General features: G+C 41.0%; 2 protein-coding genes across 7 annotated transcripts in view; one reads left to right on the top strand and one right to left on the bottom strand.

Moving 5' to 3' along the window:
- The window catches only part of mdfic (MyoD family inhibitor domain containing), a 238441-nt gene that overhangs the window by 201398 nt on the left and 20883 nt on the right, over nucleotides 1–16160 (top strand). Inside the window, exon 7 of one of the 2 annotated variants that reach the window (XR_007111241.1) lies at nucleotides 7862–7943. The gene's annotated coding sequence lies outside the window, so the exon portion shown is untranslated. Of the gene's footprint in view, nucleotides 1–7861; nucleotides 8055–16160 lie in introns of those variants that run through there. The other variant, XM_047575097.1, reaches the window with a different exon arrangement.
- tfec (transcription factor EC) overlaps nucleotides 1–16160 on the bottom strand; it is a 39268-nt gene that overhangs the window by 11207 nt on the left and 11901 nt on the right. Inside the window, exon 1 of one of the 5 annotated variants that reach the window (XM_047575089.1) lies at nucleotides 318–530. The exons of the other annotated variants lie outside the window; for them this stretch is intronic. Within the exon in view, the coding sequence (XP_047431045.1) occupies nucleotides 318–374 (57 nt within the window). The 5' untranslated portion in view covers nucleotides 375–530. Of the gene's footprint in view, nucleotides 1–317; nucleotides 531–16160 lie in introns of those variants that run through there. 5 annotated transcript variants of the gene reach the window in all.

Raw genomic sequence — 16160 nt, 5'->3', positions numbered from 1 at the left:
AAGCCTTCTCAGACATGCCTTCTGTATGTTTTTTTTTTTTTTTTTTTTGCTGAGCGTGCTAACCAGTAAACAGCCGTAACCACACATCAGATTGCGAAATGTGTGGGAAGATAAGACTGGGATAGCGAACCGATCTCAAAATTTGCATTCCACAGTGGCTATTCAGTTATTCTGGTTTTAAGTGCGTGCCTTTTGGCAGACGAGCTCTCTTGCATGCAAACACACGCGCGCGCAGCTACTCACAAACGCACAAACGAGCTCGTGTGTGATATCGCCCCGCTTCCCCTGGCTCGAAGACAAGCAGGTTCCCCCCCTACCTGTAGAAGCTGGACCTCTGTTAAGGTGATCACTTTGACCACGCAACAGCGGCTCATGGCTCTCCAGAGTGGCAGCGTCTCCCACCACAGGAGCTGCGAATTCTTACAGAAGAACAACTGTCACGGCCACAGCTGTGTCTCACGCCGAGACAGGGGGAGAAGAGGAAGAAAGAGAGAGGTACCACAGCCTCCTTCCTGGGCTTTTGCAGAAATATCAGAAAGGAAGGCATGACACATCAGCTTATTTGGGAGCTGCATGGGTCGTTTCCTCTGTGTGTGTGTGTGCGCGCGCGCTCGTGTGTGTTTTCGGTCAGGAAAAGGCCTGACAGAGGCAGAAATACAGATGGCAGTTAGGAAGGTTGGAGAGTGTGTGTAGAGGTGTAATAAGTTGACAGAATGTGAGTTCCTGCTCGTGGATCACTACACTTTCCTGCCAGCAGAACATCCAGCCCAGCTCAGCACATTCTGCGAGGTTATCTTCATGACACCTACTTCCCTTGGAAGGCCTTTTAACCACCAATCACAAATTCAGCCGGCGGAAACACACAAGATATCTCTGCATGTGCACAAATATGCCAAACCGCACACATGTAACGCTCAGCTTATTATCACGTCCCGGCCACTATCAGGCCGCAGCAAAGGACAGCGCAGGCATTCCCAGAAAGGCTCTCAGAGAATTTCCTGCGCGCAGCAAAATTCAAATGTCCTTTATCTTCCCCCAAAGTGATCAACTAAATCGGAATCCAAAGCACTTTAAAAAGACAGGGTTAGCAAAACAAATCAAGATAGAAAGAGAAACTTCTCTTAAAGCTAATGCTTTGTCAACCAATAATTTTATTTAAAAAAAAAATAAAAATTTTGCATCATGTGCACTTGCAAATATGTTAGCATTACTGCTAACAGCGCACAATACTGACACTTTACTTTGTCTTGACTAAATAGAAAAACACTGTTAATGCTCACTACTCAAAAGTTGCTAGTGTTGAGCTAAAAATACTACCAAAACTCAGCTTTAAATTCCCCACGTCCGCCGCACTCGCTCCGTCTTATTCACCACTCATCCACCTAACTTTGTCTTGACTAAATTGAAAAGAACAGTTTTATACTCACTGGTGATTAAGAGATTTTTGCTACAAATGGCGAGTGGGTGTTTTTTTTATCTTTTGATAGACAGTAATAAACATGTCAAAGTTTAATGTAATATGGCAAACTGAATAACAATGATTGAGTTAAATCAACCTGATACAGATGATATCTTTGAGCTGTCTCCCCTATCACACATGTCCATGGAAAATTATGTCATTACACATTTTTATTTCTATTAGACGGCGACCGTGACACATGCTCAGCTGTTAATTTTGCCTCTTCTGTCAGTGTAGCGGTAGCTGTAAGGCCCATGCACGCCACGGCGCTTTATCTTTTGTACAGATTCACCATTACCCCATGTGTATATTTGTCTACTTTTTGTTTATTTGATGTCGGCCGCGCGCAACCATTCCATCAGATCCGCCCAAGCTCCTGGCTGGCCATTTTTGGCTCGTCTCGGGGCAAAGGCGCAAGTGCTCACCTTTGTTAGTCACCCTGCACGGCATGTTTTAAACATCAGGGACTTCCTGTAAGAGTTGGCCTGCTTCTGAGACAACACTTCAAAGTGCAGCTCCCACATCTGAGGGCTGTTTTATCCTGCTAGAAAAGGAATGCATAATGGACACAGTACCACTGCACTTTTAATGATTCTCATATGAATTAAATATTATGGCTATTTTAACCGGATTACACATGAAACCGAGTGCGCAAGCGGGTGCGTCTGGGTGTGCTTGTTACCTTGATGCAATATTGAATTTATGAAAATTGTTCGCTCTTACACTGGCTGATTAAAATTTAGAATTAAGGTACATGCAGCCAGCTGTAAAATTATTTAAAGATGAAGTTTTGATTGTGAGCCGTTCTTCCAGGCTAAACATTTATCAACACAAATTTTAACGTCTTGTGTTGGAAACCATTTGCGCCGCACAATGGGAAGGCAAAAAAAGAACAACACAAATCTTAAATAGTACGTACTGTAAGCAAATAACTGGATTAAGTAATTTTTCCTTGGCGTTAAATCAGATTTTAGCGATCTGATTAATTGTGCCAGCCTTGAAGTTTTATTTAAAATGTACTGTACTGAAATCTGGAAGGTATATATAGACGTAAAAGAAACAAAGTATTTCTAATTTACTACTGACTCGTTTACCTCAGATTTTTCCAACAGTATTACGTAAACCGCTTCAGTCAATTGAAGGACCACAGAAAGAGGGGGAGGAGAAAAAGGCGGATGCAGGGCAGCCTGTCCTCTCCGTCGGTACAGAGGAGATGCAATTAGTCAAAATGGAATAATATGATTTTTGCCTCTAAATCAGTTAGAGCACATTATTCTCTCTGTGTGCAGTGAAAAGGAGCCTGTTCACAGGAACACCTGAGAGGTCGTCGACCCTCTACACACATGCACGCACAAGGAGAACATGAACACAAACAGCTAGGTTCTTATGCGTGCTTTTGGATGTCCTTCTGTCGAATTAGCCTCTGAATGTACAGTAGCCTGAACTAGTAGGTGCTTTCCTCTGGTTTACTCGTATTCTGTATTTACAGTGTGCTTCGCGCTTTCAAAAAATGTTCACAATGAGTTATAAAGCCCTTTCTTTTTGATGACTCTGCAGTAGCTAGCTAGCACCAAGTCATAGGTTAACATCATGACACCTTGTTAGCATCGGCTCAGAAACAACATAGAGGAAATTCCTTTAAGTCATTCACAAAACTGTCCCAAATTGTAGCTGCAAAGCATAATTTATAGTACTGTCGCACGCTGATATCACACTACGGACACCACGGACCCTATGGTATAACCCGATGTGCACCTCCCCAGAAATGTAACAATGCATTATGGTAGTGACTGGTCCAAAATGCATGTCCTTGTTCACAGTACAGGCGCAGAAAATGCACGCTCAGGCGCCTTCTTTATGTTAGGTGCTGCAGTGATTTTAGTAAAACTAACAGTTGATTCATATTTCTTAACTTTGACTCAAGCATTGGCCGCCCACTTCCACTGGCCATTGTGTGAAGTGCGACCTGACCAGTCACCACCTGGTGTTTCTTTGGCGTAACACTGCCTACGCAACCTCCTACACTGTAGCTACGCCGTCAAAAGGCCATCCTACTATGAATCACACTTAAAATAGCTACTATATTAATCCATTCTCTTCTCTTTTTCTCTTCTCTGTAACTTCATGAAGTAGTCATTGCGATGAGCACTAATTTCTTCCCTCAAGCTAAAACATTATTTGAGTTTTGTATTTACATCCTCTGCTCAGTTCTTGCAGCTTTGTGCCTTCTTGCACCCACTCACCTCTCACCATTTTCTCACTTTGTTTTCATCCACACATCCTTTCATTTTTTTTTTATTACATTCTTCTGTGCAGCTTCTTTAGCCACTCACGTAATATTGTTTGCCGCTAGACTCCTCTGTAGCTTTTCTTAGGCCACCCTCAAAACTATAAAAAAAAAAAAAAAAAAAGTGCATGTGATTCTTGAACTGAAGTTAAAATAAAACCGTAAATTTGGATCTGTGATGGCAAAGGGGAAAGAAATGAGGAAAATAGGTAGAAAATAGGTTTTGGCCTACTCTCAAAGGTGGTGGCTGACAAGTACCGAACTGGATTATAGGTGAACCGCTGTGCAGTAGTTCTGAAAGGGGAATCTCATCCTTGACCCTCACTGTCCAGTGAACTAGAAGAAGAATAGGCCGGTGTTTAGCGTCGCTTCCCTGGATGATGTCAGAAGGCTGTACTAAAGACAAGTTTAATCTCACACTTTGGCAGAGAGTGAAAAGGAGCCCCAGTGAGCTCCGACTGCAACTATTCAGATGAAGACTTATTAAAATTATGCACATGATTGATTGCCCGAAGGCCTGGCCGATAAAGGGCCTTCAAGCCTGAGCCAAGAAAAAAACTAATCAGTACATGAAGTAGACAAAGAAATAGGTTTGCTTGTGCATGACTGCAAATTTTGTGGAGGAACGCAACATATATACCTTTATATTTTAATATTAACCGATTTTGACTGTATTTGTGCAATTCCGTTCTTTGAACAAGAAGAAAAAATAAATAATGTACATCAAACATCAAACTATTTTTTCTAGGTGTCTGACCTCAATTAGAAAGCTGGGAGAGATGCTGGGAGGCAGATCACTGATTAAACATACACATAAGGTTCACAACATGTATGAAGAAGGAGATTTGTGTGATTTAAACAGCTACCATTTGTTGCAGTGGGACTATAAATTATGTTGAATTTGCATCTTTAAATTTGCTTTAAAATGAGAAATATGGGTGGATACATCCAATTAAAATATCATCAATATAATCTTAAGGTACATTTCCCAGACTGAAACAAACAACACGACCGCCATTAGTGGTCAAACAAATCTTTACGAGGACAGAGGAGGTGGCCTGAAACCCGGAAAATGCAAAAGATAAAAATCATATGGGAAAATTGCCCTTTCCCAAGCTTTTTAATTCAGCCCTTGGTCATCTGCTACAGTCTGATTAAGTTAGCCTTGAGTATTCTAAGCCAATATAAATGCATAAGACAACATCTATCATGAATAAAAGACTGATTCCACTGAATAGCTTTGGTCGATGTCCAGTTTTTATTTAATCTGATATGTAGATGTTCTGCAGTTGCCTCTTCCACATTTGTGTTGACACACTTACAGCACATTTTCCCTGCGTCTAATAATACGAGAAACTATTACTGCATTAGCTGAGACAGAGACAGTGACTTATCTCTTTAACTTTGCTCATATTATAACTGATTGTGTGTGTTTTTGTCTCTCTCCACAAAGGTATTTTCCCTCAGTTGGTAATCTAATAGGCACTATATTTTGAAATGCACTACATGACATTAGAACTAAGCCACAAAACAGAAAGAAATGCTGCATTTGACTAAAGAAACCATGTCTCCAGTGGTTTAGGGTTTAGGGTGTTTTAGTTAAATATTTCAAACCCTTACTCATGCATGGCTGTCCATTCGGCTGGCATGTTACAGTGTAACTCATTACTTTTAGCTCACCATTTCAGCTTTTACTATTTGGACCATTTGTTCATTACGTCAACCCAACTTTCTCCCTGGGGTTTGGTTTATACTCCCATGACCGATCTCCTTTTCATCATCATTATAAGAACATACACCTGTGAACTGGACTGTACCTATGGAGTAGCAGATGACTCATGGTAAAACTGTAAATCTGGCTCAAGGCACAACGTAAAGCTATAGACGCTGACCCAATAGATTGAAATGGTCATTCATTTCTATGTATCAATCAACATTATTTCACATACCGCTCACTCACTATTGCCTCCAGAGTCAATTGTTTTCGGGACAGCGTTTAAATCTCCTGAGAAATCGTTTCTCTTTGCACAGTTTGTAAGAGAACTAAAGTAGTTTTGATGAAAATTCAGCTGAACTCTCCGAGATCAAGATCTGAAATATTTCGGTGCAGCTCGCCTGACCTTTGAAGCTTAACATGGCATCAAAAAGAGAATCCCACTGTCCCAATATAAAGTGCATTTGTGGGTTAAATTTGCAGTCCACTGTTCAAAAGCTTTTGGTGGAGATGTATTGATTAGCCATCCACCCCCTCCGCCCCCTCCCCTTAACTTGATTGTGGGAAATTAAATAATGCAATAGCTGTTTAATGAGAACTAAGCAGAAAATTAAATCAACTTTGACCTTACCCGAACTAATAATACATGGTTTGTGCTGTGGACAAAGAGCCGCCTGTTTGCTCTGTCTGGCTATCTTTATGCCCCTGCCGTTTGAACGAGTGAGCTGCTGTGACGAAAGGAGGAGTGCCAGTTCTCCTCTTCCCAGCAAGAAAGGAAGACCGTGAATAAAAGGGAAGTGCAAGGAGCATGAAGCTATGATCAGATACTGGCCAACTTTTAGATCTTTTCATTACTTTGTACTTCCTACCTAAAATGTTCTCAACATGCAGCCTAAAACTGCTCAATATAGACCATGCACTTGTCTTCATTTGCTTTTTTTGTTAATTTATATTATGTTGGAAACGTTCCATGTTTATTTTCCTGTTACTCTTGGTTCATGGTGATCTGCCAACTGCCTTCTCTGATCTCTGCCAATCTATGTAAATTGAGTAATTAACAGTGCCTGAGTTCAATTTTCTGTCTCCACCGTTTAGGCATTGCCAGGTCTAAGAGTGTTACTGAGCCTGTGTCATTGCCAACCTCTCCGTTGTAGAGTAGTATGATGCGCTTCCATCAGATCAGGGCACATGCCTACCACTTTTAGCACCAGCACATTTAGCACCAGGGAGCAGGGCACCTTTAGCTTGAGAATCTTGCCAAGTTGCAAACCACCGTTAGCTCCGATCACCACGAGTGTCCTTCGAGTACCTACGTGTTTTAGGTGGAACCAGTGTCAGTTCATTAGAAAACATGAATTGACTAGTGACATGCTAACAACATTACCAGCTACACCAAACAGCTCCTAGTGTTCCCAGATCTCCCACTTTGTGATACAGTTTAGTTACCGCTTCACCTGTGACAACTGACAGTGACTGCAGAGGATCAGAGGATTAATCGTAACACAAATCTTTCCCAGACCTTAACTGAGTGTCATAGTTAACATACTTTAGAATATCTTAATCGTCTTCCTTCATCACGCACCTTAACAGCGATCAAAATAGTGACATTACACATCAAACTGAAAGCGATCCTTGAACTTAATTTAAGGTTTTTACAGAATTTTTTAACTTCTTGTAAAAGCAAGAGTTGTGACGTAAGACAAAAACATCCAGTTTCAAATTCACTTTGTGTTTCCACCGTCTACCACAACTCCTCTGCATCAGGATATTTTTACACACCACAACATCCTAATGCTTCTCCTGTAGATTCCTTCCTTTCATGCTTTAGGTTTTGTTAATATTTTTGTTCTTCTACAAAGAAAAATATATATTATAATAATCAAAATCTATGAATAAATGTCTAAATGAAATGTTATAACCGAAATGTCCCGAGTAGTGTTTGGTCTCCTTAGCTCCCACCAGTGTCCACATTCAAGAAGCATGTGTTATTCTACTTATGCGTTGATAATGCATGTGTGAACTGAAACGAACGGTGCTTGACTTTATCTTTTTACCCTGCTGTCTGCGAAGTTTTCTCAATGATGCAACCATGAAATTATCGAAAATTAGAATGCTTTATTAGGGTTAAAAAAAAATTCAAAGCTTATAATTTGGTTTACATTGATAATATACCTACGAGACAGTCACTGGTCTCTGTTGGAGATCCTAGGTTTTTGGGGGATCATGACAATGTTTATCTATTTTAAACTAGATTTTCTTTTTAAGGACGGGAACTGCAACCGTTTACAAGAAAACATGTACCACTGATTGTTTGCACAAGTTAAAATAAGTGAGAAAATATTCACTCTCCCGATTTAACATGACATATAATAAATATAATACTTTTTTTTTTCCACTGCAGGTACTGGAGGCAGGTGGGAGGTGGCTCGAATGTGTGCAGAAACAGCCCCGTAGGAACCAGTAGCAGTCACCAGACTCACAAGGTGATGTAATAAATTTGCTGCAGCTTTCACCGCAACATCAATTCTGAGCGTGCCGGAACGAGTTTAACCGTTCTGTGCTCACAGAGGTAGAGTGGGGCCTGAATAAGTGGAAATACAGCGTTTTTTTTTTTTTTTTTTAAAGACGTGTTAGAAGCAGTGGCACCTAAGACTACTGTAGCATTTGTATCAGCTAGTAGTCGTAGTAGTCAGCTGTTCCTTAGTTCTTTCATGCTTTCATTTCTTATATAAAACAGTGTGGGCCAAAGTGTGCCACCATGATGCCAATATTATTTGTAAATACCTATTTTTCTAAAATGACTAGTCCTACATAGATGTAATGCATGGATATGAGATATATTTAAAATAAATATAATGCCTCAACATATACAGGCATTTGTAGTTACACAGAAATCTGTTGATCCTTAATGCATTGTGAGTGAAGTTAATAGCCTTCGTTGGCGGCTCTGTTTTGTCGTTTAAGCATTTTTTAAGTAAATGGTCCACGTCTTACCTGCCTTCCTTCTTGCCAACTGTTATCTGTTTATGTCTGGTTATGGCAATGATCTAAGGCCCTGACAGAGAAGACACCTGTGTGAGGCCAACATGAGACAACACAGATCTTTTCATCACAACTTGGGAGACTCGGAAACCAAAAGGCATATTGGGGGTATAAATTAATTATCACGGCTCAGCCAGGTATGGGAACCCTCTCACGCTGCAATTAAAAGGACAAGTAGCGTGGGGGGGAAATACGCCGTGCTAGTCAGCAGAGAGCACAGCTGAAATAATTCAGTGTGCGTGTAACAGGCTGCACGGTTTCGCTAACGCAATCACGTGTCGCGAGCTGACAAAGTTACGGCGATTGAGTTAACTCCGTTATTAGCGTTGCCTCTTTTATGCTCTCTCCCGTTCTGTGCGTGAGGAGCAGGAATTTCACCAGGGTTCTCTCTTTAAAGCGACACTCTTTGTCTTTGCCGGGTTATTAGTAAATTGAGTTTGTGAGAAAAGAACAAAAGCCACACACAGGTAATTGAAGCGTGAACTCTTGCGAAGCAGGGAAACAGAGTGGCGAGAATGTAATAGATAATGTCAATTAATGGTGAATGAAAGTCCAAATATATTTAATCACTGATGATAAATTGTAGTATTGGTTCTTTAAAAAGGTCTTCTGCTAAATGTGGCGTTTTCTGCAGCAAGGTATTTTTATCTCGTTCTGTTTAATTTACTCTGGTATTTTCAGCCGGGTTGTTTCACCTAATATCCATATGACGCGTGTGCGCCGGCTACCATTTGAATCCACATTACCCCGCCGTAAATGCGGCACGTGCATCTTTCATTTTCCTCTGACATGTAACGGAGCCGTCTGAAACAAGGCCGCTCTTTATCTTAAGCATTCAAACGGGCACATGACGCAAGTACTGTTTGAAAATTCGATTTGAAATAATGGAAATGTAATTGGAAGTCTGGAATATTTGAAAATGATTCGATTACGCTACATTTCACGCACCTCATCGCACAACTGTGCCGAGTCTTGTTCGGATCGCCTGCATTATTGATCAATTTTCACAGCACGCCGCAATATTGCTATTTGATATAAGCGACTCCGATTAGGAGACGTTTAGCACAGTGCGTCGGCGGATGTTTGGACCGTCGGTGCAGCGGTAGGTGTGTCGGATTCACTTACCTGCCCGTACCAGTTATATTCCAGCATGGTGACGCCACGTGTAGCGCACGTAAACACGACAAAAGTTGTACTTCTAAGCTCTTGCACCAAGAAAAAAAAAAAAAGATTTCTTCACAATTCTAGCGTGTTGCTCTCTCTTGAACACAACTATACAACTCTTAGTTTTCCCCGTGTGGAATTGATGTTGTCAGGACTTTTGAGGGGGGGGGGTCAGGCGAAAGCTAAGCCATTGCACACATTTTTGCACACACGGACCGGCGAGCATACGCACACTCGCTCACACACCCCCCCCGACTCTCCTGTTGAATTTTGGCACTCCCAGGGCTTACGACCTGTTGATAATGAACCTGAACCCATTATTTTGAGTCAATGAATTGAAAGAAATAGGGCAAAGAATGAAAGCCACAGGGCCAATTAACGGCATTCTTTGATGTATTACCCTCGCTCACCACTCAACCAGACCGCTCTGCGCCTTTTGTCTTTATCCCCTCTGTTATTCATTAATTATTCTGAGCGGGGTCAGGGTTCGCGTGGCTAATTGTGCAGACCGTCTCTCTTTGAGGATGGCAAAAGATTCGCCCAACACTGACACTCCCCCCGACTGTGCCCAGCCACCTTGAATTATGCCAATTATTCCAATTCTTTGACTTTTTTCCCTCCCTCTCTCCGTTCCATCGTTGTGCTAAGCTGTGTCTCTCCGTGTCCCTCCCTCTCGACTTTTCGCGGTTCAGTCTGGATCACTCACACACTGACAAATTAATATTTTGGACAGGATCTCTGGTATTTGATGTGGACGGCGAAGGTCTGCTGAAGTTAAACTCGAGATTATTACATTATTATTATTATTTTTATATTACTACATACCATTTCATTCAACAGTTCTGCTCTTTAAAAGGTTGTGTATTGCTCACTTAGTTTGACACGTGGTCCATTGAACCGCTAACATTCTGGTTCATGGATAACCAGCTCTACCTAACGAGACAAAGGCTGCTGAAGAAAAGTCACGGCCACCCCAGACCCTGTCCACCAAGAAGATGCTGATAAGATTTTATTGATACCGCTGCCACTTTCTGTTCCTCTTATCGTCCGCTTCCTTCATTTCCCTCATTGATTCCTGATATCGTTTCTATCTGAGCTGGTTGCAGTTGGAGAGCTAGCTGCCTGCGTCGTCTGAAACAAATCAAATCAGAGAATATTTGTGCAGGTTTTATTTGTCAAATTAAACATCCGCTGAACCTGCCCGTGCGCCGCTGGTGTTTGTGTTTGCCCTCGATTACAGATGTTCTTTTGGGATGAAGCAGGGCCATTTCATTGCAACCTAGATTGTCAAACGTGTTGTGTGTAAAACATTATTTTAGCATATTGCTGTTTTGTTTTTTTCCATCTTGACATGAAATTTTAAAGGCGCTGTGTGGCCTTTCTTTGTGATAGGACACCAGTTTCTTCCTCTCTGCCATGACTCATGCATGTGGCCATGGAAAAAAAAAGGAATGGATATGCTCAGAGGCATAAGATTTTCCATAGATCGGACAATTAGATAAAGGCTTTCAACTTTGATTTATCTCAAGTTCCTATTCCTTCTTACAAAATGTCCATGTTAAGAACAAAATGTTTACAGTAAATAAATGAAAACTTTGAAAGTGTTCTTATGATGTTACCACTTCCTTTGTTTACTCAAACCCCATTTCCTATCTTTTCAGGCTTTGGGGAACTTACTTGCCAGCTGCTCTCGTTTTAATCAAACAACTTCAGTCTTCTTACATAACGCATGGTAAATAAGAGAATGAGTGTATTTCCCTGTAAAGGGAACTGTTCCTCTAACTAAAGAAAACACAACGTGTGTTTATTTTTATTTTTTTCAGAAATCCCCGAGTTTTGCGACTCTCACCTTTAACCTGAATGGTTTCCTTATTAATAGGCTCCCAAAGCAGCAGAAAGGAGTGCGTAGCTCACGGTTCTTCACAGTCTGAATCACTTTTAACAGGCCATTCGAAACGCATTACTGTGTTTAAGGTTAACATGACCTCTGTGTGAGTCACATGAACCTTACTCCATTTTTCCATATAGCTCATATTTATTTCCAGCATTGGGATAAAGACAAGATGATACACAACGTAGACCCTTTCTGATATTTCTATTCTTCCCCTTTTTAATTTTGTTTCTCCCTTTTCCATAAATGGCGAAGAAGCGACTGTGCACCCCTTGTCTCAGGAGAAAAAAACGCTTTGACATTTCAGTGGGATTCCAGAAAAATGAAGGAAACAAAGGCAGGGCAGTTCTGCAAGTGATACCAGAAGAAAGGGCGAAACGTAATGAGATTAGGAAAAGTCTATAAAGTCAACCCTTCTATAACATGATTGTGGGAATAGATGAAATGTAATGATTTGATTGGTTATTAAGCAATTTATAATTCCATTCATCAGTTCAATTGAGAGAGTGTTTTTTTATTTATCGCAAATGCGGGAAAAGGTCTCTTCACATTATACTATTACAAAATCCAGGTGCGATTATTGGAGCGGACATCGCTGCCAATCATCTGTCTGACGGCCTTGTTGTTTTTTCCAGCAGCACAGAGGAATTCTTTAAGCCGAGGACATTTAGGAGTCTTTGTGATTGTTTCTGAAATGTCTATCGTAAGTGCCCAGCACATATGTTGAAAGCCAAAGGTAATTAAATCACCATATTGCTTGCTACTGGGCAAGATGTACTGTAAATTAGCTGACATGCATGTAATGTACTTTACCGATAAAGTAATTTGTGTATTAATCTAACGCGTGGGCACACCTGGGCTATCGTCTGAAAATTGAATCCTGGAAGCGCATGAGTAAAAAAAATTGTCGATCGTCAAGAACTAAGTTAGATAGCTCTTGATTCAATAATCAAATGACTAATATGCATCTAATTTATAGGGGAAGGGAGGTCTTTCAAGGTGCTCTTTGGCGTAGGGGTGATCAAAAGTGACAAACTGAGAAGTAGGTGACCAAGACACTCTTGAGGGCTGAAGTTTACATCTAATTTACTTAAAGCAAATGAGGTGCCAAAATTAACGCTGCTGGAGAAATCAGTATCATGTCATAATAAAACTATTATTAATCTATTAATATGCTATTACTTTTCAACCGCCAGATTGCATGTGCTCTATAACTTCCAGTTAGTTGTCAAGTATCTCTTTAGATCTTTTGTTGCCAAAGGTTGCAGAAGATGGGCTTGCTCTAACCTTTTGTCTCTCAAGTCTTTTTGGATGTGTTTTCTTCAAAGGAGTCCCATGTAGCACCTCAGGCTGTGGTCAGCCCTGAAAGGCTAGATCCTCGGGCCATGTCTCTGTCTCTGGCACCAACGGCTAAACGCTGTGTAGTCTGACCTCCTTAAGTTGCTGTGTGAGTATGTGAAGCATTTGCCTATCACAATTGCTCATCTTGTCTTGTAGCGGGGGGACAAAGGGGTAAAGGTGGGGGTATTTACAAAAGGCCCTGATAATATCATGTAGTAGCCACAAGCCAAGAGCAGAATGGATTCAATGAGGTGACAAGCTTTTTGGTTTTGTTGTTTTTCAAGGCTTGCGATGGTGTTTCCTGCTGTCTTTTGACTCAAGGACGCTTCAGTGTATGTAGATTGTATCTTGAGTTTTCTTACGTACCAGGAAGTTTTTGATGGAAGTGAGATATTTTTAGCGAGACTGAAAGTGCTGATGCAGCTGATTTTGCGTCCCGTAAAAACATCAAAGAAAGTTTGATACGATCGCAGTTTGATACGATCGCTATGTTTTGCGTGTATCTGGATTCCTTCCTTTACAATGATGATTCCATTAAAAAAAAAAAAAAATGACCTTGTGACATGAATAATGGGCTGGAATGTGATGTCTAATCCTGACGTTCAGATGAATTTCGCTGATAAATCAGTCTTATTCATGCTTTTTAAGCAAATCGATGCCTTAATTTCTTCTGTCACTGTTCTATGATAGTTCACTGCTGTGTGGCAGTGTAGGTAAGCGGCTACATGCAGTTAGCGCTGCGCCCACAAATCGTCAAGTAGCCAAAGACACATGCTTTCACACTGGATTTCCTCATGCAATTCATTAAGCGTGGATCGAAAACACAAACAAACACGCATGAATACCTGTTGTTCTTGTTCTTGTTCCCCCCTATGAGCTTATCTAGCCTCCAGGAAGATCTCCAGCCCACTCCCTCCCTCTTCCTTAAACACATATCCCCAAACTCAGCAGGGAGCCTCTGCTGGTCCCAACACACAGTCCGGTCCCTGTCTGTTCGCTCCCTGACGCACACTGTCCACTTCCCCAGACACACACTACTACTCTTTACACATTGTACTGTTTCTGCCCCCTTTTGAATCCTATTAGTGCATGAACTTAGTTTAACTGAAAAAGACTGTCGACTTCACTCAATTGGGCCTAATAGGATTAGGCTGCTGGTATGGGCCTGGAGGTTTAAATAGGAATGGAATTTTGGCAGACACCTGCTCAATCCATTGCGTTAATCTTATAAAGGTTATGGAGTATGTGGGGGCCCCAGCGATGCCCAGAGTTGAATGGCTGTATTAGGTGCATGTGTTTTGGGCATGATGGCATCAGTACCAGAGGAAGTGCGGCCTGGTATGAAAGACGGCATTAGAGAACAAAAAGCGTATTGTAGCCAGGATAAAGGTGCTTTCAATTCAAACTGTTGTGGTGATTCCCAGGGAGCATCTTCCCCAAGAAGTACATACCTTCAAGTGTTTTTTGTTTTTTTTCCTAATATGAATACTGAAGTGACATATGAACAGACTGGCACTGGCTGGTGTTGTAGTTTTGTATGTTGGAGCTTTAAAGCTTGGACTTAGGGGTCAGTCTATTTACCCATGTTTTGCTGCATTTGTTAGGGTTAGGGTTTTGTGTTAGCACTGTGGGATCTTGACTTATACATGTGGCCTGTGCAGGTGCAAACCATTTCTTCTTGTGCGCTCACTAGTAAGGTACACTCTGTAATAATCTCACTCAAACACTGTGTCTTTTTTTTTTACTTCCTGCTTCACTTTAAACAATGGCGACTGAAACTTTCGCAGGAACTTTTGCCGAAAATTCGCCAAAGACGCATCACGTAAATGTTTGATCGGTCTGATTATATTTCTGGGGAGATGCCGCTGTAGCTTCTGCCTCAACTTATCGCACAAGTCTAAACCGCCTATAATGCACACATTTTGTCTGGATCACACAACAAATTTCACTTATGGCTCCTCTACTGCAAGAATTAGCCTGATGTAGGAGCTTTAAAAGTAGGAGCTTGGCCAATAAAGCTGATTCTGATTTAAAGGACCCAAAAAATAAAGTTCTATGAACCACATTGGTTCTTAGGTCCTGCATGGAGACATACTAAAAAGGGTAATTATTTAAGCAGGTTCTACAGTCTTATTTGTTCTCCTCATAGTCGTGCTACATCTGTTATAGTACCCAAATCCATGATATACACTACGTTCTATTATTTGCCTGCTTTCATGTAATATCATGACTTTTAATGTTCACAAGATATATGTATTTCTGCATAGGTTTTTTTATTCATTTGTTTTTCCGGTTCATTGTTTGGCTACAAAAGCACCCTAATAGTTGGGACATTATTCAGCTGAAGGGCTGTGAACACATGAGCATGAGCTTCCGTAAGTGATTCATAATACCAGAAATTATATCCATACTGGTACACTCAAACTCCGGCTACCCATGTCTGTGAAAACTGTGAGGGACGGTTGAAGGACTACAGTCAAAAACATTTACACAGGAGACAACCCCTCTCATCGTCAAGGGGAACCAAGGCGAAAATGTAAAGAGATGGGGCTGGATAATAGCGGGACGAGGGAGTGGATGGCTTGATGGGGCTTGTGCTCTTAAGATAATTACTAACAGCCATTGTCTCTTAATACACTGAGAACAATGGCCTTTTACCACATCACTGATCGCTTTATCTTATCCACACAAATCCAATCACTTGAACATTCATCACATCCAACTGAAGAAACATTTTTGGAATGTAATGTTAGATTGTTATCTTTGTTTAAAGCAGGTAACACAAATGGATAGATGCTAGTTGATTTAGCACCAAGTTGGAAAACACATGGCATAATCCATTTGTCTGCCTAAATCAAGTCAAGTAAATCAAATATGGCACACTTCAAGAATATAGTAACAAGTAATGAGTGCTTCTGTGCCTGGATATTACCATAACAATGTTAAATAATAAAAGCAGGCTGCAATGTAGGTTGTGAAAATTGGAAGAAAAAAAAAGTTCTTGGCCTGTTTGACCCGACATACCTTCTAAGAATAAAGGTGTTGTCACACTTCAAAGGTGGGATCACGCTTCACTGTCTACACGCATTCATCGTCTTCTACGCTAGGAATTTTTCCTTCTTTTAAATTCACCATATGGCCACATTTCACACAGCCACAGGCTACTGAGAAATGATACTAATCTGCATAGATTAACAGTCGTATTAATAAGTGTATATATGCAGAGCTGTAGTTAAGCAGCAGGGAGACCCAAAAGCTTTTT

This window comes from Mugil cephalus, chromosome 22 (genome assembly GCF_022458985.1).
Source record: "Mugil cephalus isolate CIBA_MC_2020 chromosome 22, CIBA_Mcephalus_1.1, whole genome shotgun sequence".
In the NCBI taxonomy this organism is placed as follows: Eukaryota; Metazoa; Chordata; class Actinopteri; order Mugiliformes; family Mugilidae; genus Mugil; species Mugil cephalus.
This window is presented reverse-complemented; position numbering and strand designations above follow the sequence as displayed.